Source organism: Myripristis murdjan, chromosome 7 (genome assembly GCF_902150065.1).
Source record: "Myripristis murdjan chromosome 7, fMyrMur1.1, whole genome shotgun sequence".
In the NCBI taxonomy this organism is placed as follows: Eukaryota; Metazoa; Chordata; class Actinopteri; order Holocentriformes; family Holocentridae; genus Myripristis; species Myripristis murdjan.
Window position 1 is genome coordinate 28,586,131 of NC_043986.1, and position 27,813 is coordinate 28,613,943.

Below are 27,813 nucleotides of genomic sequence, written 5' to 3' on the forward strand. Positions count from 1 at the left end.
CTCTCAACACCTCCAAGTGTGAGCAGGCACAGAAGGAAGTCAACTATCTTGGCTGTGAATAGAGAGATCTACCCACAAGCTGACAAGATCAAGGCAATCTGAAAGAGCCACAGACCTACGATCAAGACTCAAGTCTGATCTTTCCTTGGATTAACAGGCTGCTAGGGAATGTATACCCCTGTTTTCAACTATTGTCCTCTCTCTTTGTTTGAACCATTGAAGCTGCTTCCAACCAAGTACCCATGGGCATGGACATAAAGAATGTCCACTTGTGCAGGTCTGACATGGAAACACTCACCTTTTACCAAAGTGTGTTTGTCTGAAGGGGAGGACCGAGCCAAAACTCTCAGCTTGGGCCAGATCTTGTCAATGCGCTCTTGCTCGATCTGTGTGGACGATTAAAAGTGTATGAGGATTTTGTGTGTTAGACCAGCAAATGGGTTGAAATTGCACAATTTTCTGTAAAGAATTATATTCCCTAATGTACCTCTCCCTTCTCATTCCTGATTCGGTGATTGAAATCTTTGCCCTCTAGGCACAGAAAGTCTTCCCCTGGGTGAATAATACCACACTTGGCAGCAATGGCGCGTGCAGTGTTAATGTTATCACCTGTCACCATGCGCACTGTAATACCTGCCCGCTGGCATTTCTTGATTGCATCTGGGACCTGGCAAAAAGGAAAGAAAATATTAGCATTACAATACAAGAACTGACTAAGCCATTTTAATACAAACTGAGATTTATTAGGTGGTTGCAACATTTTAAATCATATCAATAATGCCTCATAAATTTCCTTGCTAATTCTTAATTAATTCATTAACAAAATTAATTAAAACTAAATTAATTTTCAGGGTAGCCCAAGGCAACTTTGCAGTTTGGCAGCCCCAAGTAGCTGCAAGAGATTACTGAAGATGTGAGTGTTTAAAGGATTTCATTTCCTAGAAATCCTGTAAGAAAATGGCAGTAAACTAACATCCTGTGAATGTCTGGTGGGAGTGGAGGTGGTGAAGCTGGTTCAGTCACTGTTGGTGAGTCCAGCTTTCTCTGGACAGAGAACTCATTCATTGCTATTAAGGATACTCTTGGATTTCACAGTTCTGATTCATCACCCTCTGTGAACAGAGAAGATTTCCTGCCAATGACCATACAACCTCTATTTACTGTTGGCAAATAAGGCCACCTCAGTTAGTGGTGATGGACAACTTTGTTGCACCCCCATGTTGCAATATAGACTGATTAAAATGATTGATATGTATGTTAAAATCTTGTGTATGAAGCTTTAAAAGACACATAACACCCAGTGTGACCCACCTCAGGACGGACAGGGTCCTCAATGCCCACTACAGCAATGCAAGCCAAGTTGGTCAAGATGTCAATCTCATTGTCCCAGTCAGGCTCTGGATTGCCAGGGAGGTCCCGGTAGGCTACACAGATGGTCCGGAGGCCATTACATGCCATGGGCTCAATCACCTTCTTGACCATTTCATCCTTGTCCCGTGGACGGAAAACCCGCAACTCACCCCCTGTGGTCATAATTGTTGAACATCTGAAAACATAATGTAAGGGTTATTGATGACAGGGAAATTTGCTTCCAAAATTCATTCAAAAACTAAAATCTGTCATCGTATGACAATGCAGCCAGACCTCAGACCACAGGGACTCACCACAGGAGCTAAAACCATGAATAAATAACACAAGCAGTGAAGAACTCATTTTCTTTAGTGAATAAATCTGAACCGTCTCCTTAATCAGGCTGTAGACAGCAGTGGGGTTACTCTGTGCATGTAAACCATTGTCAGAGCATTATATCTTCAACTGTTCATATGGAAATGAGGTTTAGGTGGTATGGTGTGTAATACAATAAATATTCAAAAATATTTCAAATACTCAAAACCACATGGCAACATTTTATTCTTAGCATTTTATTCTATTTTATTCTCAGCTATTTTCACAGACTGTAGTATCAGGAACATCGGGGGTCCCTAGGTCAGGATGCATGTAATCTGTCAGTATCAGCTATTAAGGAGATAGTTATTTAGTTTTGGCATGATAAATTCCCTGCAAGTTGACATTTAATGTGTAATGTCCTGAATTATGGCTTTTTGTAAATGATATACAATAGCATCAATTCATCTGCTTCACTTTATTGACGGGATAGTTTTTGATTTATAGGGCATATGTAGCGTATATGTAAGTGTTTGTATTTCTCACTCACTTCTTGAGCACTATCTCGGAAGCACCTTTGCTGTACAGACGGAAGGATCCATCGGGAAGCTGCACCACGGTGCTCATGGATTTACGTACAGAGTTGAATGTGTAAACCTTGTACAGCTTCTCTTCAGGAATCTGCTCTCGAATGGGGGCATAGTCTCTCTTCAGATCCAGGACTAAACCCAAGAGGGCACATTCTGTTTTGTTGCCCACTTGTTTGGGTAAGCCCCCCTCTTTATCTGGAGGCTAAAGAGGGAAGAAGAACAGAAAAAAAAAACATATAATAAGCACTCATACAATACAGACAATACACTGAAATGAATTCCTCACACAAATGCTTACCTCATATGTTTCCTTAATGCAAAATTGAACTTTGGTAGAGCAATGGGTTGTATAGTTGCATGGGTATTATATGAGTCAACATGGTGGTGAAATATTCTCATTAGTTGCTCTGTGCTCCCCTGGACTGCTGATCCAGTACACTGTACTTCACTTCCATAGTGTGGCAAAACAAAATAACACTTCCAGCACAAAAAAACAAAGCAGCTTATGCCAATATAAGGAAACAATACATACCAAATCCTACTTTTTCAGGAAAATTAAATTGCTCTTTTCCTGTTATTTTCAGGTTGATCCGGCAGGTAGTGTCTGCAGAAAATGTCCTCATAGTAACATTGCGCCCAGAGGAAATGACCTGATAGTACTTGAAACAATAATTGTAACTACATAAAAAATGGTACCAGAGCCTGATGTTTTTCATATTGGCAAAATCTGCTTTGTTCACATTTGTTTATGTGCTAAGTGTGTTATTGTGGGGTCTGTTAATGGATAATGTTAATAATTACAGTATTGTGGATTAGCAGCCCAGAGGAGTACAGAGCAACTAATGAGGATATGTCACCACCATGTGGATTCAGATCACATCCAGGTAACTATACAACCCAACACTGTACCAAAGTTCAACTTTTTTTTTTTTTACGTCTGATCATATTTTTACAGGTTCGGGGTCCTGTCTAATGCAAATCAAAGTGAGGTTCTCTTCAAAATTATAACATCACAACCTCAACTAATCATCTCACCATAATCTTAGAGGTGTAGGCACTGTTGATGGAGATGGAGTTGACCAGCATCTCCAGCACCTTGGGGTTGAGCTGGTCAGGCTGGGGGACTTCATGGAAGTGATGGTCACAGGCGTACATCTGAACTGCTGTCATGCGGTTGGTGGTCAGCGTACCCGTCTTATCCGAGCAGATGGCCGTTGCATTGCCCATGGTCTCGCAGGCATCCAAGTGGCGTACCAGATTATTATCCTTCATCATTTTCTAAGAGGATGCATGTGAGCATAAAAATGAAAAAGAGGTTTTACCATCTACTGCGCTTCAGTCTATTTGGGTTTTTGAAGACTAATACCAATGTTTCTGGACTGAACCTGCTGATACACAAGATCTGACCATTAAATCTGACCATTGTCATGTTAATAAAATCCTTAAAATGATGAGCATTGAGGGTTTCCCCCCAGGATTTTGTTTCTGTCAGGGTTGGAAAGTCCCTGAAACAGCATTTTGACTTAGTCTAGTACTAACAACCCTCTGACACCAAGGACTCTATTTTCATGAATCAAGGCACAGGCAGAGGCAGTGGCACACTTGGGCGTGACCAACAGTGACCAGAGGCATAATTTTGTGACCAGAGCCAATTTTGCAGCAGAAACACATCAGCAGCACTGTGGTGAAAGAACATGAATGGGAGGAATACATTATCGTTGGGTGTGGAAGGATGTCAACAGTCTGTTATTGAATAGGCTGAAGCAGAATCTAATTGTGTGTGATCTGTGTGCCCTGCTCAGCATTTATTTGATGCACAGTTCCCACAGATACACTCAGTTTGTACTTGAGATTTCAGGGTGACTACATGCTGGATCCTCTGCAAGACGCTCACATGCACCTTCCAGAAATATGTTTCCAGCTTAAGCTCCTGACTTTCCAAACAAGGCTGTGTTTGTTTACAGCGGCGGACATCTTAATTTACATTCATCATATTTTTGCACACCAGGTAAAATCCAGGAGTTTACCTTCATTTGAGTGACATGTCTGGCAAAATGTCAGCATCAGATTTATCACAATTTTTCTTTCCACTACTCACCATGTTTGTCTATCTTCATGAGGACATTATATTGACTATGGCCTTCTAAAGCCTTTTCCTAATTTTAACCATAACCAATGCATGCCTAACCCAAACCCTTAAACTAATCTCACCCTAGTCCTAATTCTAACCTAAACCCTTAACCAACAAGCCCAAATTTGCTTTAGCATTTGTGAGAACTGGCCAAAATTTCCTATGTGTTTGGGTCCTCACTATGTGGCAAGTACAAGAACACACACACATACACACCTAAATAAAAATAGCTCACCTTCACAGAGTAGGCCAAGGATATAGTGACAGCCAGCGGTAAGCCCTCTGGCACGGCCACCACCAGGACAGTCACACCAATGATGAAGAACTTGACAAAGTACTGCATGTAGACCGGTGTGCACTCTGTGGTCCATGACTGGCCCTGCATCACGAACGTCTCAATCACAAAGAAGACCACCATGATGACGACGGTGATGGTAGACATGACCAAGCCTACGAGGAATTGAGGTCATTTTTGTTTGGATGTGCTATATACTCACATGACATTTGCAAAGAAATACGTGGATGTACATGAGGAATAACAAAGATCAAAATCAAATACAGCATAGGGCCAGCTTTTACTTAGTCTTCTGTAGTTTGTCTGTTAAATTTCTCCTCATGCTCAGCAAATAATGTAGAACTCTTCAGTGTAACCTTTGGTTCCATTTCACCTAGGCTTTGCCCTAACAAAATATGGCTTAACCACTCACCTACTCCTATAAGCATGCTGAAATTTGCATGCATGTACTCAGCCAACCAGGATAAGCCTCCTCAAACCTATGAGCTCAGTCCCTAGAAGCACCTCTTACCAAGTAGTGCCCAATGCTTCGAATGCCTTAACCCCTATATGCCACAGATGATGTGGCTGATCTGCCAGAGTGCACTAACAGCTGGGCCCTGTCTATTGTGAGGAACAGCATGCAGTGTTCATCCCCCATTCCTCCTTTTTACATCAATCAATCAATCTGCAAATATCTACAATTGGCAACAATGATCAGCCCAGCCCACCTTTGTAACCCCAAATGTTGGACAACATCTGGGCATGTGTGGAGGTGCAGCCATGCCACCAGGTTAAACTGTTGCCATTTTACGTTTCTGCAAACCAAGGATACATTGAAATGTCACGTTTTTCAAGTTTCCTGACATGGTATAAAACAAGTGAAAACACCACATGAGGAGGGATGCGGTGTGGTGGATCAATCAAAAGGACGTAGTTTCTACACACGTGGTTTGAGTCCCGTGTCAAGCAAGTGCTGTTTTAGCTAATATTAATGCACATTAGCTATCATTTTGTAACCCTAACAATGACCTTTTCCTAAGCTTAACCACGACGAGAAACCTTTTCCTAACCCTAACCATGATGATGAACCTTTTTCCTAACCATGACTTTTTCATAACCTTAACTGAGACCTTTTCTCTAACCATAACCATGATGTTGACCCTTTAACGAAGCAAATGAATGTGCCTAAAGAAGCTAATGAGCTTAAGTTAACTAGTGTTTAGTAGTCTGTGACACTGACACAGGCTCCACCATATTGGCTATAAGTCTACATGTTGATAAGCAAAGTATTTTTAGTTCAGAAACATTGACATTTCAACCCATTTGCTGGTTTGCAGAAATGTGTAATGACAACATGGTGACTGGGTTGGGAGGCATTGAGGCCTTTTCAGTTCAATAGTAGTTGGTTACTAAAACAAAGCGACCAAAGTAGTGCCATAATCACGCAGAATCAACCCCCCACCCCTGAGAACATTAGGTGTTTGTTGAAGGCAAGGATGATTGATGTAGATGGGTTTTATTCTCCTCCCTGCGGCAGGGAGTGGGAGGAAAGGTGGCATCCCTTGTGCCCAGTACATGGTCTGGCATGTGCACAGCCGCACTGAGGTGCACACAGCAGCTGTTTGTGTGCTGGGTCGTGTTTGTGTGTTATGGTGATGGGGAGGCAGATAAGCCCCTGTCTAAACAGAGACTCACCCACTGGCTTTGCGAGGGAATATTATAAGCCTGTGTGCTGGCAAGCAAGGACCCTCCCATGGCTGTTCATGATATTCTTGTTCAGTGGGACTTGTATCAAGGACATTTGTACAGCAGCATCATGATTAACACCCTGTCCATTGACTAGATTTCACCTGCTAGATATGTTTAGGTCTTTTTCCAGGTCTGTGCTTGACACTGCAATACAGGACCGGTGGGTGCCCTGTTGTGGGTCTTGAATGTTGTGATACACTTTAGACCAGCAACAAAGTTAGACAGAGCTAGGAGCCTCACATTAGCATGGACATAGCCTGACTGAGCCCCTAAAAATGTCAGTGTCATCACAAGGGCGAGGTTAATCAGGAGTCAGCCCGTAAACCAACAGAACCCTATTAGAGGGCAAAGCGTGTGTGAAATACAGTAGAACGGCATTTAAGCATTGCAAGTCTAGTTCTATGATCTATCAGGGAGCTCTGGCCTTTGAGCCTATGGCTTTGAATAGGCTCCTTCTGATTGGCTGAGCACATGCTGGCGGCAGGAGTAGATGCGTAGTTCAGGCACCACAGATGTGTTAGAGGGCTCTGACTGGTCTAGAACTGTAGTTACAAAATTTATCGTTGCTAAGTCTTTTAATCTCTCACAGAACAAGCAAAACCTTGATCTGCTTCATCTAACCTACCCAGTACCTTATTATTTTTTATTTTATTTAACTTTCTTTTTCTTGTTCTTTTCATGCATCATTGTACAATATAATGTTATATCCAATTAATCTTATATTACACAATTCATAGACAGAAAAAAAGGGGTTATGCAAGGAATCGATTAACTAAAAAATGATAAACTATTGTGATTTGCACCATAATTTAAATTTTTTTTAACTATTATGAAAAGATTGCAGTTTTGGGGCATATTTTGGCCCAACATACCGTATGCCCATATGATGGTTAGTTATAAAATAAATTCTGCTGTTGCATCTGTATGTTGAATCAATTGTGCAAATAAACTGGATATAGTTTGGATAGAGCGCCTAAGGCAAACTGCATTTTGGTTTGATGAATTTATGTGAGGACATTAATGAAGACAGCTCATGTCTCAACACAGAGAGTCCTTCAAGGTCAGCAGCCTGACCCTGCAGTCAGCTGCTCCGTCCCCATGACCTCATCACTACATGATGTGTGACCAGGAGGTTTAGTGATGCCCTCCACTGCCTCTCAAAAACAGCCTTTGAAGTACAACTTAACATGCAGTACTTGGGTGGGGGGGAGTGGGTAAACCATTGAATTCAATCTCCCTCACCTGCTTTCCCAATTTGCACTGCCAGTTTAGTGAGCTTGCCCTGCAGGACTGATTTTTCTTTTTTGGGTATGTTGGCCTTCTTCTTCTCTTTCTCCTCCACTTCCCCACCTTCAGCACTCTTCAGCGGCTGCATCTCCATGGCAACAGCCTCATCCTGTTTCTTGGCTTTAAGTGATGAAAAGTTGGTTAAGTCGCTGGAAGGACAACATTCTTCATGGCTAGTCTGCTTGTGTCAAAAAGTTTTCTTTTTAACTGACACTGAAAGACCTTGAGATATCTCTGTGCTTACCTTTGTTCTGATTGGTCTCCAACGTCCCATCTGGCTTACCTGAAAATAAGTAAGGGGGTAAATTGGCATTTTTACTAAACAGAGCCCACGGGTCACTGTCACTTCAGTTTCAATTTACAAAATGCTTTCAGATTTGAACGCATTTATACTTATGAAATGACTTTTAATGTTATAGTGTGGACATTGTCTTTCAAAAGAAATATTTGTTTGCTGTGCAAGTCAGTATTTTATTTATACACAGAAAGATGCATAAATTTAAATCCTATGAGTGGATAGAAAAACCAGAAGATGAGAGTGCAAAATAAAAGCCACAGACTGGAATGAGAAAACAATTAGGCAGGGTAATTTTATTTGACATTTCACCATAGTTCTAAGTCCTTTATGTATAATCCATAATGGTAATTCCATTTATGACTGTCTGTATGAAAAGATATTCAGGATATAAGTAATCTCTTGGTTTAGTCTTTTTTCAACAGCAAACCAGTATGCAGCAAGTATTTTTGAAATGCAATTCCAAAAATAAGAGCCCCTGAATAATGAACTGTTTCTACATGTGTTGCCCCGGTAATGGACTGATATAAGTTCCCTCCAAAATATTTTTATTTTTAAGTTAAGAAAAAGTGTTGTAACCATATTTGTCCTCTCCTCCCTTGCAGCAGGCGCTGTCAGCTCTCATTTTCCCCCATATTCCTGTCTACCGTGCTGTGTGTGCGACTCCTCTGCTATTGTGACTGGCTGGAGGCAACGCTGTGTTGGGGATGACATATGTGGAGTGTGACAGATTGAGCTGTGAATGAGGTATTAGTCAGTCGTAAGGGAAACACCTACCATTTCTGATGCGGCTCGGTTTTGCTTCATCTGCTGGGGGCTGACGCTGTGTGACTGAGTTACTATTGCCCTCTGAGTGGTTTATGGAGAGGTTTGTGCATTTCAGAGGGATCGGGAATGATAACAGATAAACAAAGGTGTAAAAAAGCAACTCAAAGTGTGAGCATCACAAATGACCAAAAACAAGGAATCCAAAGTAAAAATGAAAAAAATGAGCAGTGAATAAAACATGGCTGTATCTCTGACTGCCCTCTAAACTGAGGCATCCTCTCTGCATGTAACCCTGGCACCATCTTGCTCTCCCTTCTTTCCATTCAATTATTGATCGCTCTGCAGACTGCAGTGCTTTTACAGGATAGAATTATTAAACAGCTGGCACTCTGCTCACATCAAGGGGAGCAAGCGGGAGGGAAGGGCTGAGATGCAAGCCTCCGCTCTCCTCCTCCCTCTCTAATTCATAATGTACATTAAGTCTGGGAGCTCACTCAGACATATAGGAGCAGTACATAATATTGCATGAGTCACTCTTATGAAATCTACTCAGCACAATCATTTCATTGGTAAACATGATGTTTACAACACACCGTTATAATTGACTAAAAACATGTTGAATCATTCCTGGTAAAGCTTCCGAAGCATGACAAATAAAGTTTAGTGTCCATGATTGTTCTTCCTCCTTACCTTTCTTGTCTTTCCTCTCCTCCTCCGGCTCTCCGGCCCCCAGCAGCGTGAAGATGATCCCAGTCTGGGAGTTTACCCCAACTGCAGTCACCAGCATCTTCCCTGAGCCCTCCATCACATGAGTTCCTAATTCACAAACGCATACAGACATATATATTCATATACACTTGAAATACACTGTGACTCGCATTATGCATTCATAAAATCTATATCATCTATAACATCTATATGGAGACCCTTTTCAATCCAATATGAATACAATAGCACCAGTTAATCTTCAGAGACACTTTTTTTTTCTCTCAGTGATGTGACCATATGTGATGAGTTACCTAAGATTAAACTGAACTGAGTCTACTTGGTTCTCCACCACCGTTTTTTTTTTTTTGTTTTTTTTTTTTTTTTTAGAAACCTAATGGAACCCTTTGGCTCAAAATTAAAATAAATTGCGGCACTTTTTAAAGAGGGGTAGTAAGTAATTCAAATGTTTGGCTGACACAATGAAAACACACAGTGGATGTTCTAGAAATAATGGATAATGAAATATTGAACTTGAGGATATTCTCCGGGAGTTTTGTTTCCCCTCAGATGAATGCGCAGCCTTTAGGAAATGAACCCCTCTCTTCTATGCAGCTGCCTCCTTCAATCTCATAAATACTTTGGTCACCTTCCTGTGCTTTTCTCTGTGATCTAGTTAGCTCTGTGCAACAGACCCCCATTATATTCCCATTAATTATAGCACTCTACTGGGTAATGAGGTTGGCATTGTGAGTAACTTACTGTGGAATTACACTTGATGTCAAAAATGTTCCCTCTGTGAGGAACATGGGAATTCAAGCATTGATGGGAACAGAAGACAAAGTTATTTAAATTGTATGATTTACACTGCATGTTCTACCATCCACCCTAACTCCTGACTCTTATATGTGAAGTCTATACTCTGAGAAAAATATAAGAAAAAAATGTCATGCGTTTCCTGTCTGGCCTTGTAGTGATACCAGCAACAGGTTTTTAGGAAGTTTCTGAATTAAATATTACTTAACAATAATATTATAAACATTACATATGAGCATAGTGATAGTTATTCATTAATGGTGTCCTTTCACCTACATGTGGAGTGTCATGTGCAGTATCTCTGCAGGCTCTCTAACACTTAACTAACAGTGATACTTGGCTGGACATAATAACAGGTGCAGTGTAGCCCGTATTTATATACTGTGTGTGTGTGTGTGTGTGTGTGGCTGTGGGTGTGGGTGGTGGGTATGGGTGTTGGGGTTAGGTTGAGACTGGCTGTGTTCCCCAGGGGGTCTAATGAACCTTTATGACCTGCTGCTTCAGGAAGCCAACCAGCAGCCACAATTATATTATTACAATCCTATTATCAACACACACACACACACACACACACACACACACACACACACACACACACACACACACACACACACACAGTGTAGAGACAGAACTCATTTGTTCACTAGTTCAATCACAGTATCAGTCACTGGTGTTTCACAGTGAGCATATAATGTACATAGACAAACACAAACAAACAAACACACACACACATGCATACAGGCTGCACTGAAAAATTATTAAGCCAAAAAATGAGAGCATGCCAGAACAATTTATTGGCATGGTTAAAATGAAAAAAATGCCAGGGTGTATATTCAAGCAAGCGAGGGTGGCATTCAGGCTTTGGAGCATTTTCCACCTGAAATCTGCAGAGCAGAGATTGAGGCTGCGACCTGGAGCTTGAAGAGCCATTCTGCCGAACCGGTGAAATTTACATGTTGTAACTTATTAAAATTAAACTTCATCTTTTTCAGCACTGTATCTAACAAAACACATTTTTAACTATTCAAAATGTGTAATAGTCAATCTCAGGTCTGTTTATCCCTCAATAAAGTGGGTATTTTAAAGAAACAATTGGTTCCATGTTCGAAAAATATTTACCTGTAGCTGAAAAGTTACAAAATATGCAAAATATGGGTAACAGCACTGAAAGTAACAGGACTGAGTTTTAGCATAGCATTAGCAAATAAATGAAATGTAACCACATGGCATGGACAGAGAAGGTACCGATTTGGGGGAAACGCCATGTAGAGTGGAGCAGCTCAACATCAACTTTTTTTTCAGCTCCATCTGAGTGGAAAAAGCGAGCCGCCTGAGCTCCAGCACTGCATGCAAAATCCGTGTCTCTCCATAAGAAATAATGGCTTTTTTTTTTTTTTTTTTTTTGCAGAAAATGCTCCGCAGTCTGATGTCCTAATGCTAGTTAGCATTAAGATTAAAGTGTTGTTGCCAAGTAACAGAGCTAGGTATTGTTGTCCAAACGTATTGAAGAGCAAGGACAGCCATGAAGTGAGAGTCTACCACTCCACAAATGCATCTTCAAACTACGCACCCGGGTAGCTTTATACAAAGTGGAATACTGCTCAGTCAAAAAAAAAGTCCCACGCATTCAGTGAAAAGCTGATTCTCCCTGCAGTGATTGCCATGACTCAGAAACACACTTCTGAAAATCCCACTCTTAGCTGATGCTGTGTCACTGCGCATTAATGACATGACACGCAACATCAAATATCAGCTTACTGAACCAGTTACTAAATGAATTTTTTCTTTGCCATGATAAAATTCTGCTCAGATAGAAGGTAGATATAGTTAGGAAGGAATACATGTAACACTAATAATACGCTTTTCTCCTTGCACTAAATAAGATGTGTGAGGGAGAACTGTGTTTTGAAAGCTATATTGGGATAAGTGCAGACAGGGTAGGAAGAATACAGGGGGGGAAAAGGCATTCACAGCCAAAGAGCTGAAAGTGGCACCACATATTAAACTCATCCCCTGCATCATCCACAGAGAGGCCCTTGCAGCCAAAACACTTGAACCATCTCTCAATGGCATTCTGCAAACTGCAATCAAAATAGTGAAAAACATTGAATCACGCCCACTGAATGTCAGACTCTTCTCAGCTCTGCCAAGAGACAAACTCACAACAGTAAGCCCTGCTTTTTCATACTGAGGCATGGCCACCCTCCAGAGGGAAACTTCTTATCTGTCTGTTTGAGATGCAGAAGAAGCTCAGCATTTTCCCCCCAAATGCCTGATCCATTGACCATCTGACTGACATCAAATAGGTCTTGTATTATTGGCTGAACTTTTTGACAATTTCAACACCCTGAATTTGTGGTTACAAGGTCCTAACACTAACATCTACCATTTCAGACAAAGTGGATGCTTTCAAAAAGAAGTTGGAGTGCTGGATCACTTGAGTGGACTGTAGCAATTTGGAAATGTTTCCAGAACTTCAAGAGCAAAATGTTATCAGTGTCCACTTCATAAAGCCAACTGTTACCACTAACCTCTGAGGTGTTCTAGGACATTTCAAGAAATATTTACCCAGAAATCAAACTCGGGATGGGTGAGCCATGCAGTAATCGTCTCTCTTCTCAATGAGAGGATGCGATCTTGGAGCTTTACAGTGACTGGACAGTCCAGCACACCTTTATCAAGAAAACACTGGAGGAGCTCTGGTTTGTGATTGCTGAGGAATACCTGGGGTTGTTCAAGGTTGCTGTGGATATACTTACTCCAGTCGGATCAACACATCAATGTGAAAAGCCTATTCACTGATCATGGCTGACCAAAGTGATGGCTGGATGATTACCGTGCCCAACACTAGGCCAAGAGTCCAGCTATTGTCTCCTAGCAGGCTGCCTCAATCAACTTACTTCATGTTAAATGAAGTGAGTTGAATTTGATGGATATCAGAATATCAGTATCAGCCTCTGCCATTTAGTTTGTGTAAAAACAGTCAGTCCACTTGCTTATTCAGTACTGAGCGCAGTGTCCCAGAGTTGCAAAGGTTGGCCAAGATTTTTTTGGGGTTGCCAACCAAAAAAATTTGACAACCACAGGTCTAAATGCTATTTCAGAACCCCGATACGAATACAATTCTGGGGAAGACATTGGAAAAAAGTACAAATTTTGGAGATTTTTTTGGAATGCAAATTGATGAATTTAAGGTGGCACAGATGTATAGAATATATTTGTATCTAATATGTGGATCACTAGAAATGTTTGATCCTATATGCGGGTAAAACAAACATGGTTGGGGTCTGGTTGCAAAATGACAACTCACCAGACAACAATATGGGGTCTTTCTCCACAGATTTGCGAACGTGGTCAGACTCTCCAGTCAAGGAGCTCTCATCAATCTTCAGGTCATTGCCCTGCATCAGGATCCCGTCGGCAGGCAGCAGGTCTCCTGTGGAAACAGGACAGGAAACATATGGAGGTGGGGTGTAGTGATAAATAAAAAGATGTCGTACCTGTGACTTCAAGTCAATAATTATCACAATGGAAACAAAAACCAATAGATACAAGATTTTTTTTTTTTTTTTTATCAAAAAGAACCTTGTATTCATCAGTCTGATACTACTACTACTGCTGCTACTTAATATGTACAATAACTATTTAATGTATAATATAAACACTTTTATATTGGAAAAATTAATGTTTAAAGGTGGTTAAGGGGGAATTAGGTAATTTACGACTACTGTCACTAGTAGAACTTGCATCTAAATTACCTGATTATTTGCTGTATTTTCTTCATTTACAATGTTTTGTTCTAGAAACCTCCTCTAGAAACAGTTACCCTACAATCATAGTCCTTGACTGCCATATGGTGAGCAGAGCTTTGCAAATAAGGAACATCTAGGAGATAATAAGACTTTGGGACAGAAAGTACATTGCTTGGCCTCAAAACAATTGAATTATGCTGCACAAGCTGTTTGGAGGGGACATTTTATGCTTTTTTGGAGATATAAAAGTATGCATTAACTACATGAGTCTGGGAGAACTTCACGGGCAAACTTTTCAGTGGTCCTCACCAAGGTGGTCCTACCAAGAAAGAAATAACTGAATTTTGTCTTTCCCTGCCATTCTGAAATGTCTAGTGTGTCAGCTGTGGATGATCAGGGTGACTTTTAAACCCAGAATGCCTCATTACCTTTAGCCCCTGAAAACAGTGTTGTTACAGTTACGTTTTATGAATAAGGGTCACTAAACAGCCTTTGGCACTCGGGTCATTGTCTTTGTTATACTGACCGTATTTGACTTGTGCCACGTCTCCCACCACCATGTCCGCCACAGGGATCTGGAGGACGGTGCCATTGCGAACCACAGCAAAGCGCTGCTCCTGTTCGATGCGGCTCTGCAACCCGCGAAACTGCTTCTCTTTACTCCAGTCATTGAAGGCCGTCACCAGCACCACGCAAATGACTGACAGCAAGATGGCCGCCCCTTCGATCCAGCTGGCCTCTGCTTCTCCTTCGTCCTGTTGCTCGTGTACCTTTCCTCCACACCCTGCTCAAAGGCAGTGGGGCAGGGGAGGGTTAGGCACAGCAATAAAGACAGAACAGAGACAAGTTCATAAAGCTGGACATGACATGAGGTGCTTTTGAAACTTGTTTCTGGATGATGTGGACACACCATTTTTTTAATTTATCTGAGATGACTAACATTTAGAAGTTAGGCCTCATGCAAGAACCACTCCAACAGAGTCATTCCTAAATCACTCAAACACATGATTTAACAAAATTTAAGAGAGCTTACCATCTTCATCGGTGTTTTAATAAGTCGAGCTTTCTCTCATATTCTCCACTCTGTGAACAAGCTTCTCCCCTCGGCCAGGTAAAACGCTCAGGCTGGAGTTTATATCTTTATAACTAGTAAGATGTAGCCAAAAAATGCCTTTCTTTCTAACACTTGCTTGTTCTTCACTTTTGTCATATTTATTTAATGTTTCAAACATTTTTGCTGTCTGCCTTTTTTGGCATTTTAAAATGTTCTTGCACGAGGCCTATTGAACAGATGTTCCTATGAAAACAGCTGCCAACATCACAATAGTTTTTATAAATGTGCCTCAAAAATCAAAATGAAGGAACTATCCATAGCTGCAATCTGCGGACATAAATATTTCTCTCATCTCAGTTAAGTTTTTAAAGCTGTTTGAATATGAATTTTATTTGTTTATTTAAGCTTTTTGGAGGCATTTCTGCTTTATTAGACAGCCACAGTGGGGAGAGACACGACAGACAGGACAGAGAGAGAGGGGATGACATGCAAAGCAAAGGACATGGACCAGAAGTGAACCCAGGCGATTGCGACAAGGACTTAGCCTTCATGCTACAGACTGAGGCACCCCTTGATGTGATTTTTTAAAAAATCTTTCATCATTTTGCATCGTGAATGAGTTAAACTTGGCCACCTCCTGCATGCTGCTGTCCGTCTTATGTTTTCTAGGTTTCAGGCCATCTCACTGAGGCTGAGATCTTTTTGTGTCAAGGAGTCAAAGAGTTGATTCTCCCAGAAAAATACCACACTGAAGGCAAATTAATTTTGAGAAACAATAGAAAGAAACAGAACTCATGCCAAAAGTCTCTCAGTGAAACTGGCAGTGAAGGTTGCAGAGGCAGACTTACCCTCGCTCTCTCCTTCAGGTGGCTGATAGAAAGACAGGCCTAGAGATATGATGGCAGCGATCTCGAGGATAATGAGTGTTACATCCTGCAGAGCTTCCCACACCAGCTGGAGGAAGGTCTTGGGCTTCTTTGGTGGGATGAAGTTCTTTCCAAACACCTGTGTGCGTTTCTCCAGGTCAGCAACATTGTCAGAGAGGCCTGAAGAACAAACCAGAGATGTTGAAAACTTCCATTCGCCGTCTTACTTTCACTTATTTGATTTTGCTGCTTTTCTTGATGACTAACAAAATAAGTTTGGAACAAAACTGTATCTGTACTTTAACTGCAGTTTGCTTTGACCCTGTGATTGTCCCTGTTCTGTAGAACATCATTAGTGGCTTGCTGCTAGCAAATGGTGCTTGTACCACATGTCAGGAGTGGTCACTGTTATGCAATTGTCATTCTATGAAGAGCTTATTAAATGAGGGAAGTCTAAACTGGGCAGACTAACTCAGCTGGTTAATGTTTTTGAATTGGCCATCCCTCAAGGCAGACATCCTCATATTAATTATGATCTGCAGGGCTGTACTGTACGTACGGACTTTCAACGGAGAGGCAAAAATCACAGTGTTGTTTGGGGTAAACAGCAGTGATGGAGTTGGTGTGGAAACCACTCCATCTGCCAAATGTTAACAGAGGATTCAGACAAAAAGCCCTCTCATTGCATCATTAACATTATTGTCAATTTCAGAAGCATAAGATGGAGAACTGGATGACTGACAACAGTGGACTAGGTAGCTCCCTGCCAAGGCATTAAAGCTGCCTGTGCTCTCTAGCCTACAGCTCCCTCATTTGGGCAGATGAAATATGGCACTCTGCATCCAAAATGATGATGAAGGTGAGCCATGCTGCCAGTAAAAGACTGTAACAATAATTTACCTCAATAAAGAAATCACTGCACCATGAAACAACTGCATCATAGTGCCATATCATTTACAATTCCTGCAATAAACTCACAAAAAAATCTGCCAAGTTAATAAAATGTTGATCCTTACAATGACTGCAGCGATCAGTAGTAGCAGCTGGACCCTGGTGGGAATCAGGGGATGAAAAGAAACGCTGGGACAGACACAATGAACCTGAACAGACTCACATCTGGAGTCACTACTCAGCACTCAGACTTGACAGTAATATGATAGCAGCTTCTCTGCGAGAACGTGGGCAGGCATAAAAATCTATAGAAGCCTTGCCCTTGGTTTTTGGTGCCCCTAAGTGCTGATGCAACTCTCTGTCATTACAGTAATGTTACTTTTCCCAGGAAAAATAGCATAAAAATTATGATGACAATTTGAATTTCAATAAGGTCAATCAAATAAACTTTGCACTTTTGTTTCCACACACTGTAAACTCTATCCTACCCCATTTCCCAGCTTTGTTATCATCATATTCATAGTCCTCAGTGTGGGCACACATATCTATATCTATATCTATCTATTTATCTATGTATATATTTACATAATACTTGATTTTATTGAGCAAAAGGATGATGCACATTAGTGAAGCAGCTTAGCCGCCCTGTTTTTTGTAGATATGACATAAATAGCAACAAACAAATTGGGTTAGGGTTGTAACAGAAAAAGTAATAAGTAATTAGTACACAATAATTATATGAATACATATACTACTTCTGAAATGAGCAAGGGATCATATGCAGGATTGTTTATTCTTTAACATTTTTGCCCTTTTTAGACATTTGAAAGTAACCAAGTAGAGATTTCAGACTGCCCCTGGGACACCAGGACAACGCTACAGTTTGACTATTGAGTAATAATAAGCACGACACTGGTTGAAACTCCCTGCAAAATGAAGACTGTTACTGGACCAGCACTCCTCCTATTATGGATCTTATTAATTTCAGCAGTAAAAATCATGACAGTCAAGACCACCTGCTTCCCTGCACCTCTGATGTGCTGCCATCACCCAGAGGCCTCAAGTCTCCCACCGGCTCAATGAAAACCCCACACAGCTTTTGTGTTGAGAAACAGTTTGAGCATAAACTCTGAGGGCTGTGTCGTCTGGCTCAAGCATGATACACTTGTTAGCCTCATCAGAAGTGGAAGCAGAAAATGACAGCAGAAATTAATTCTTTACCTTTTAGGAGGAAGAAACCTATGCCTGCTATAGTTGTTTTCAAAGTGAAGCTTCCAGGAGGTTTGGAGCCAAATGAGGAATAGTTTAACTACAATTTAAGTTACTATGAATTGCTACAATACAGTAAAAAAAAAAAATTGCATACGCGATTATTTCTAACATTATGTTTTAATCTCATTACTGTGAAACTGTCAGTGTTCAAGTTATGACATCTAAACAGTTTGATACCAAAATATCTTCCTACCAGGATCCCTTGGTGCCAAAATCATTTCATATTGCAGTTACATCATGTACAGCACATCCTCTGCCAGTGCAAAGTTAGCTGCACCCAAAACTAGTTGGCCATTAGTTTCATTTACTACATGTTTACTCAGGCAATTTAGGATTGATAGTCAGGGATTACAGCCGAACACAGTTACAGGCTTCGGAAGCTGCTGAAGAGAGCGACTCAGTTTTATGACAAAGATAGCAGGTCTATAAAATATGATAGAAACAGAATTCACTGTCAGCTCTTCCATGTGTTAGTTCTCCAGGCCAGAGGGGACTGACATCCAGTTAGCTCTTTGCTGTTATGGCCAGTCATCCTCTTAGCTGTAATGTTGTCAACAGTGTAGATGAGTACACTTCATTTTCAGGTGTTGAGAATGGGGAGAGGAAAACAAAACTTTTTGCTGACCTTCCGTCGGTGCTTTTAGACTGATTCAGCTATTCAGCAAAATCCATTATGGCAGGAATCCACTTGATAATTGCAGTGACATACACTCTCTTCCCCACCCTGCCTTTCCCTAAGCCAAGGTTTCTATATTTTCAACATGCTCGAAAACAGAACAAGGGGTTCTTAGAGCAGCTGTATTTACTGACAAATGACATACACATAATTATTAAAAGATTAATATAAAGCATAATAAAGAATGTAAAAAAGATTTCCACATGGCTCTATTAGGTTTCAGTCATTTGATTCTGAGGATGTTTCCATGTCCAGTTTAGGGACGTTAGCCTTCTCAGCAACACCCTCATACACAGTCACTGGATACGGTTATGAAGACAGATTTGTGTTTTTGAAACTTCTGGCCTGCATCTAAATGTAAGAGCGCTGACAGAAATACTGGGCTTCTCTCAGCGAAGTGAAATGGACGGGGTGTAGAGTGGCACAGATGGCAAAATCAGTGTGTGTCTGCTTCTCTGGGGGGAGTGTGTTCTGGCATCAGCACTAAGGCAGGCTGTTGCACACTACTACTGTCCCACCCTCGCTAAATCTCACCTGCTGCTCCTGGCAACCCTGCCGTCACTCTCCGCTCTCTCCATCTCTTTTCACCACATTAACACTGGATGGAGCGGTCTCTTAACATGGCGCCGCATCTCCACATTTGCATTTACCAACACACTGGATGTGGTTTACCAGTTCCTCGAGCAATAAACCAGAGCAAGCATCCACACAGAAACTGAAGTCAGATGCAAAAGGAATATATACAAGCTCATTCAGACAGGCAGCTCCATTCACTAACAAACTATTTTAAACATTACATCATCTAGCCACCTCCATGCCGTCTTAATCCAAATGTCACAGGCCCATCTGACCGCAGAGCCGCTCACAAGCCGTCTAATATAACTTAGCAGGGTTTTTATAATGCTTCTCGGGAGATCAAGCACATTTTTGAAATGAGCACATTTTCTGCTTCTCGTGTCATACTGACAGGCATGCATTTCTGAACTTAGAGAAATTAAAATAGTAAATAAATAAATAAATAAATAACCCTTCCTTCCTTGGTCACACTGTCTTTAGACAGTCCCCTAGAGATGTTTAACAGAAGGTCAATTGATATATACTGTAAAACTTCAGTTATTAGCCTGGATTTTATTGTTTTTAATGATCAAAAACAATCAGCCTGTATTTGGGACCTGCATCTATTCCAGGCCTAGGAAAACTAGTCAAAAAATACCGTAAAATTAAGAATATAGAAAAACATATCTCTCAGTGCCTCCCAAGTCTAGCTTTTTTCTTCTTCTCCTCTACAGGCTGTTTCTCTCACATTATTACACATGTCCCTTCATACCGCTGGAATAATTACAGAACTTGAGCCAACAGTTCAGATTGACAATTATAAACTTTAAACTCTACAGCCTCCCCTGGTGTGCTGACTCTGTCCCGGGGCAGTGAGCAGGATTTAACGGGACAACACACCGCTGCAGCTTTTAGCTTTCAATTTAAATGTTTGACTTCTTTTAAGAACCAGCATTTATTTGTCAAAATGTGCAGCCAAACCTGGACAATGACAGGGACTCAGTGTTTTGATTGGGATTCGGCTTTTAATTGAAGTTTCTGGTAAGATAAATATCAACAAGAGCTCAGCAGAATATCAATAATAATAAATTACATGTCAACAGCATATTGACATGATCTATGATATTCTGTTGTATGTCTTATAAAATGGTTAAGGTCAGGGTTCTGGCTGGGTGAGGCCTTCTGTCCAGCCTCTTTTAGCAAATAGGCAGCAAAGCAATAAATTTCATGCAAAATGCAAAACTCAAGTAATAATATTTTACATGCTGGTGACATGTTATTTATGTCTTATTGATAATCTACTGAACTCTTATTGATATTTAACTTAAATATCGATTGACATTCTGTTGAATATCAATAGGGGACTATCCAAAAACAGTGTTGCCTTTTTCTCTGGTTACAATTTCAACATTATTGTTTGGAAGGTGAAAGTTCTGTATCAAAACGCACAAGCTTTCTTGTCTTGAGCTACAGATGAACGCAACAGTCCCGCTTACAGTCGCCAGATAATACCATTTGGTCAGATTCGCAGTGGAAGGAGTGTGGCTCTAAAGTAATGCTTTCAGCACGTCCCCTCTGGCTCTCTCCATGTTTGCTGCGGTGGGAGAGCTCTGCTGAATGGGAGGAGCTGTCTGTGTCACTGCCCACGACAGCGCTGATGCTCCTGTCACTTAGCAACATAACATAAAAGCTTGGCGGGGCAGACAAATGTGCGCTGCAATGAGCTGCTTTTAACACAGTAAATTCTGCTTTGCTTTGACTGACTAATTCGGTCAAAACAGCAGAGTGCTTACAGCTGCACTAAGCGCTGATTTGTTTCTTCCTGTGGGTGGAGAAGTGACCGTACCCAACATCATAATTTCATTTGAGCAGAGATAATCTGAGAAATAAGATACAGACTTAGGCCTTTTGTCACTGCCGTTCCACTGAATGAATAAAATTCACTTATAAAACTAAAGAATCCTGACCAGCCATCACCTGAGAGTAAATAAAGCTAACCCCAACAACTTGAACTTTACAACTTAGAACATGACTTTAGAGGTGGTGTGTCTGAGTGGAAGAGACAAATTAATTGAAATCATTTTTAAAAAACACCATCAGCTCTCACCATTAGCCGGGGAGGTTTTCAGCCTCCGACAGAGGCTTTCTGTGTCCTGGTAGGTCTCCTGGATCTTCTGCAGTGCTTCAGGGCCCCTCAGCTCCATCAGGGCCTTCAGCTCGTCCAGCGTGACCCCAAAGTCTCCGGCATGATTGACCTCCATGCCTCCTGCACTGCCGCGCTTTTTGGGGTGGAAATCCACAGAACTGTTGGCTATGTCTCCCATGGTGACTCGAGGCAGTGTTCACAGCTCTGACGGTGAAGATCTTGAAACCCAAACAGCTGAAATCCCTCGTGGTCAGTGTCAGGGATACAAGCACAGCAGGTTATGTGGTTTGTATGACTGTGTAATATCTGCTCTAGTGTCGCCTCCCTTTATGCCGCTCTCAGATTCTCCATACAAAACTGACCTGGGGTAAAAATACTGACTTCAAATGTATGCATAAATACCAGCCTGATGATATCTCTGGTCCAGTGTGTGTAGTGACACCAAGCATTTGATTGAAAGGTTGAAAACATACTGCATGCCCCACATTTTAAAAACACACTCCTTGAGGAAAATTATATTTCAATGGCCTTTGATATTTGAGATAAACTGAACCATTTATCAACTGTTTAAATGGCGACAAAACATCTGATATATAATGAAAGTAAAATATTTTAACACCCACTGCCAAAAAAAGAAATATATATTTTAATAAAAAATCGCGTATTTTCCAAAATGTTTCAAATATTTGTGCAAAGTAGACTCTTCCTTAAAGTCAAAAAAATGGACAGTTAATACAGAAGAATCTGTATTAGCTGCTTTGCTCTTTCCCACATTAAATCAAATGTTTTCCAGATAATACTTGTAGTTATGTGTTCTGCATAATATCTTTCAAAAATTATCAAATGTTGTTGGCAAAAGTATAATTATCTCAGGTCTGATATCAAGGCATTTGTGGAAAAGGTGAATCTTCCCTCTTTTGATGGGCGACAGAAACAGTTTGCGGGGAGCGGACACAGTGCTGTGGTAAACTTTCCGAGCAGGATGACGCTGTCCCGACGTGATGAAGAGGGTGAAGCTGGGGCAGACGCAGAGGGAGTTACCTGGAAAAAAGAAAGGAGAAGACTTTTGGTGAATGAAACGCACATGTGACTGCACCACTAACAGTGAAATCATTGTTTCATTACGACGTACAGTGTTTTGTTCAATTGTCATCAGCACACATGCAGTTCGGAGCTAAAAACAGGCTCTAAGCAACTCTGAATCATTTTTGTAAGGTCATCACTACACAGTATCATTCATACCAAATACTGAATTGCTGATGCACTAATGGCATACGGAAATCTCACCCCATCCCCCCTCACCGTGAACGCAGAAAAAATGGCACCATCATTTATTCATGAGATGCCCTGGTGATTTGGAGTTTATTGATTCAGGAAGTTAGAGTCTCTCTGGATGAAATGATGCCATGATGAGTTGTGCTGTTTGAGTGAGACATCAAAATCATCCTGAAAGCCCCGCACTAAAAATAGGACAAAGGTATTACTAAAAAAAAAAAAAAAAAAAAAAGGAAAAAAAAGCGCCGCTTCCAAATGCCATCATTATAAAACAAAGAACCCTCAGTGACGTTCTAGTTTGCACACCGACGTAAATTTTAATCTGAAATCATGTGGGAAAAAACATGTTTTTGTTTTTTTGTTTTTTTCCAAGCAGTGATGATGGAGAGTTGGTAACAAACGGATTATGTTTGTGATATTACTATTTCAAAAAGAAAAGAGTCGTAATCTGAGGTTTATAACAGACAACAGTGGGTACTAGTGAGCTGTTGCGAGATGTTATTGCTTTTGGTTCATGTGCGCATTATTTTATTTTGCACTCAAGATTTAATAGAAGTGAATGTGCTTGTAAGAGCCGAGTCATAATACTAAGTCTTCCCCACAAAGGAAACAATTACTGGAATGAATAATGGCTTTTAGCTGTAGCGCAGATTTATTTCACATGAATACAGCGACAGCACTGCCCAAACAAATCAAGATGACAGATAATGCAAAGACGATTCAACACCAAACTGTTCCCATCACTTGGTGTATCTTGTGAACACCACTCAGTCAGAACAGTGCATAAACAGCAGGGATTTGTCCAAATTAAAGTACTGAAGTTAAAACGTAATTTTGTCTGTCAAGTTGTTTATGGTGGTTATTTCATGCTAGAGAACGAGTAAAAAAAAAAAAAACAGGCTGCATCTATCCAAGGTATATCAGGGTCTTCACACTGTCAGCCAACAGCATGACATCAGGACTAATAAATTGCAAGCCAATATAGATAATAGCCTGTGATTGCTGCCGAGATTCTGGAGGCAGACATAATCTCATTGGTTGAGTTACATCTTGATGAGAATCACAGTTCATTAGCAAACGAGCAAACCTGAGCTGAGTGGAAGGAACTCCTCTAGTCACAATGACAAACCCCTTTTCTGGTTTTCATCACTTTATGACCATGGCATTCATGATCGTGTATGCTCAGCAAGCTGCCTAACTAGTTTACCAAGGTATATTTAGTAAAGCTCAGCTAGGCCCTACTACTTTTCATTATAGCCATCTAATCAGAGGTTATTACCAGCTGGGATTCCAGGTGAGATGAACAAACTGGCTAAAGGCCTAAGAGCCTCTGACTCATGAAATATATAGACATACATCTGAGATCAATTGTTTCAGCAAGAGCATTAGGCTTGATAATATCATCTGCCTCTAACAGTCATTTGGGCAAAACTATTGTCCATGTGTACTCGGTAGTTTCATGTGTATTATAGTTTTGGACAGCAATCCTTTTACAGTGATGTTTAACCTGCTTTGACTGGATTATGGTGGTTGTTTTTAAGAATGTTAGCCGGGGGGAAGTCCACGTCAATGGCAGGAAGCTAACAGTTAGCATGTGGAGCATCCAGACAGTATCCAGCACTCAATAACAAGGAGAGGAAGATAACACCACTACTGTCCAACAGAACAGCTGGGGGAGGGAAAGAAAATGATATATAATGTATAAAAAATATTGTATAAAAATGTACAAAAATCTCCTATGTATGTCACTTGGGATAAAAACGTCTGCCAAATGTGTGAATCGTAATATCAACATTTTCAACAAGGGTGAACTGTCACTTTAAGTGATTTTTTTTTCTTTTTTGTAGAATACATGGGAGATTACAAAATACAATACCCTGCCATAATGTACTTCCAAGCTTTAACTTAAAACATAAGAACTGCCCTGCAACAACACAATTGGATGTTTCAGTGCCCAACAGCCAAGTTAGGAGAGATTTTACATTTTACATGAGCACATCCACTATTAAATATGTTGTCTGATTTGTTTTGTTTTTCTTTTTGTTTGTGTTTTAATGGCAAGTCCCTCCTTCTCAAGAATCAGTGGCCCGTCTGAGGAAATGAAGCTCGTAAGGACACTGTCCGCCTTTAAGGATTCTCATAAAAAAGCTCAAAATTCACTTTTATAGGCTTTTTAAAAATGGATTTGCTTCTTGTATTTTTAATCTGGTATTCTTAACCATTTTTTTTCTCTTGCTACTGGACGTTTTAGGCCTTGTTTCTCCGGCTCTGTGTTAACGAAACACAAATAATTTGCTTGATTACTCTTCAGTCACCAGACTTCAGTCAGTGTGGTGTGTGTGTGTGTGTGTGTGTGTGTGTGTGTGTGTGTGTGTGTGTGCATGTGCATGTGTGTGTGTGGGGCCCGAGGCACTCATGTCCCCCTGCACACACGAGGTGCTCACTGAAATCAGGCCTTCAGGCTTTTAGTTTTATCCGGTTTCTCCTGGGACCGTGCTCTTAAGCATTTATGTCATTTTTTATTAAACACTGAAATAAATCCAATAGCTCATTCAACTAAAGAAGTTGTTTATTCTACATCTGCAACAGGCTGTTGCATGTCTATAGATTATGATATGGTAGCAAAGATTTATTTGTATTTATGAAACACAAATGCCTGATCCTCTTATCAAATGGATTTGAAAATGTTACCTCCTACTAGAATCAAGCAAGTTTCTATAATACTCTGCAAAATTCAATTCATTTTTGAACTATGGGGCTTCAGCTGATTAATTACTGAACGTTTTATTCGTCTTTAATGCTTCCAGGGGGTCAGAAAAATTCAGAACAAGATTTCTTTAACATCTGGCAACAGGTCTGAGCTGCATGTTTACTGTCTGGAAAAGCCATTTCGCCTCATTCACCTTAGAGGACCCATACTATTACTTTGAGATATACCATACTGTATAACCTACAAAATGTAGGCTAGCTGTTTTTCCAAGAGCATCATATTTTCCATCTACCAATAAAATAAAATAAAATAAAATAAAATAAAATAAATGTCATGTTTTACAGACAACCAAAAGACAAAATGAACTAGGATGACATGTGCATGGGCAGATGTGCCTCTGGTCTCAGTAAGACTGGGGCATCTCAGTGTGCGTCTCATCTGACACTCTCCCGTGTAAACCCAATGTGCACGCGCGAATCAAAGAGTCGGGGACGCCGTGATGCTCGGACGCAAACAGCCAATCAGCAGCCGGAGCCTGCCGTCCCGCTCAGCCATGATGCTCCGCTCCGAGACACGGTGCAGCTCGGTGCCACTGATGAACATTTAGCTTGTCTAATGATACATTCCTCCAGTTTTCACAGAGAGTGAACACACACACACACACACACACACACACACACACACACACACACACACACACACACACACACACACACTGAGGATCAGTGCAGTGAGCGCGCAGCGGGAAAGGCGTCAGCGCAGCCTCCATACTGATGATGCCCTTTCCTCTTAACCTTCACATCTCAGCTGTTAACCTTGGTCTGCATCAAACCTCGCATGACAGCCGACTCTCTCCGCCTGACAAGAAAATCACTCTCAGACAGCTTTACTGTCCCGTCCGTGTGCTGATGGCACAGATTGATGTGGGCGCAGGGTGCTGCGGGCATTTCTGTCAATGCGGAGGACAGGACGACACCGACCGACAGTTCAGAGGCAACATTTGCACATGTAGAAATACACAGACAAACACTGGGCCATTGCAAAGCGACGGAAAACAAGCCGGCGTGATCGCTGTGTATTTTAATGTGAGACAGCCAGGGCCCGTCCTGCTGCAAGGTTATATGAGCCTGGCGGAGACACCGGCTGCTGGGTGTTTGAGCCAGCCCGCAGCCCGGGGGAGCGCACAGCAGGAGAGGCCAAATCCACCCAGAGACACTCCAGGCTGCTGACACTCACCGCCTGGCAGCCCGTCCAACATGACGGTCAGCTCCGGCATCATGTCTCAGAGACTGGAGCACCAGTCAGCCACATCCATTAGAATGGATGCACAACAGCAACAACAACACTAATAATAATAATAATAATAATAATAATAATAATAATAATAATAATGGGCTACAACAGAAAAAAAATAGGGCAAGACATGGGGCTTTTGGGCTACCATCTTGCCTAAACATTTTCTGATGACAGAAGAGTAGGCACTTGAAATACTCACTTGGCCATATCCAAGCACTTCAGGAAAATACAATCCCAAGCTTTGCTCAAATTTTGTTCCAATCCACGGGTCAAAACGTGCAAATTAGCGTGCGCGGTGCACAGACCAGCGACGTGATGTCCCATCTGTTGTTTGTGAGCGGGAGGCGAAATAAACAAATAAACAAACAAATGTGGAGCGCAGAATAGTTGAGACGTTTCTGTGGAATTCCTCTAATGCGGAGGAAAATGAGACGAGGCAGGACAGAGGTGAGCGGTGTTTTGCATAAATTAATGCTTACAGGGGGAACCTCAAGCATCTGTGATCAGAGCTCTGCTCCTCTTGTCGGTGCTCTGCTGAGCAGAGCCGCGGCCACTGGTGTCCGATAGAGATGTGACGATCATGCCCCAAAGGTGGGCTACGATGCTGGGAGCCTACATGTTGAAAAGATGCTCCGCTTACCGCACCCGTCCGGTGATGGCAACGTTAACGCGAGCTGCGCTGTGATACTGATATGAGGGGGAGGGGCTGATGGATGCTGGAGTTATCCGTCTTCTGCAGCCCCTCCCCTCACTGGCCTCCACTCCACAATGACGTGCGCACCACACACACACACACACACACACACACACACACACACACACACACACACACACACACACACACACACACACACACACTGATGATAACTATCCCTGGATAGGCCGAGCTTCCAACAGTCCCATAAATCATGCAAGGAACTGCACATGTAAAAAATTGCTCTAATGTGTGATATGAAAACGCAACATTACCTGTGCATGTAATCTTCTCTGAACTCTTTCCTCAAGATGTCATCAGTAAACATCAAACAACAATAATG

At 41.4% G+C, this 27,813-nt stretch overlaps 1 protein-coding gene across 6 annotated transcripts in view; it reads right to left on the reverse strand.

The window, feature by feature from the left end:
- LOC115361920 (plasma membrane calcium-transporting ATPase 3-like) overlaps positions 1–27,432 on the reverse strand; it is a 44,011-nt gene extending 16,579 nt beyond the window's left edge. For 3 of the 6 annotated variants that reach the window (XM_030055630.1, XM_030055636.1, XM_030055633.1), the window contains exons 1-15: positions 26,976–27,432; positions 21,457–22,536; positions 15,938–16,135; positions 14,562–14,819; positions 13,594–13,719; positions 9,453–9,578; positions 8,772–8,843; positions 7,944–7,982; positions 7,655–7,819; positions 4,622–4,836; positions 3,291–3,533; positions 2,216–2,457; positions 1,312–1,546; positions 488–667; positions 299–386 (exon numbers count right to left, since the gene is read on the reverse strand). In XM_030055630.1, coding sequence (XP_029911490.1) covers positions 299–386; positions 488–667; positions 1,312–1,546; positions 2,216–2,457; positions 3,291–3,533; positions 4,622–4,836; positions 7,655–7,819; positions 7,944–7,982; positions 8,772–8,843; positions 9,453–9,578; positions 13,594–13,719; positions 14,562–14,819; positions 15,938–16,135; positions 21,457–21,673 — 2,404 coding nt within the window. In that variant the 5' untranslated portion in view covers positions 21,674–22,536; positions 26,976–27,432. The remainder of the gene's footprint in view (positions 1–298; positions 387–487; positions 668–1,311; positions 1,547–2,215; positions 2,458–3,290; positions 3,534–4,621; positions 4,837–7,654; positions 7,820–7,943; positions 7,983–8,771; positions 8,844–9,452; positions 9,579–13,593; positions 13,720–14,561; positions 14,820–15,937; positions 16,136–21,456; positions 22,537–26,975) is intronic. The other 3 variants (XM_030055632.1, XM_030055634.1, XM_030055631.1) reach the window with 2 other exon arrangements.
- Positions 27,433–27,813: the final 381 nt, after the last annotated feature.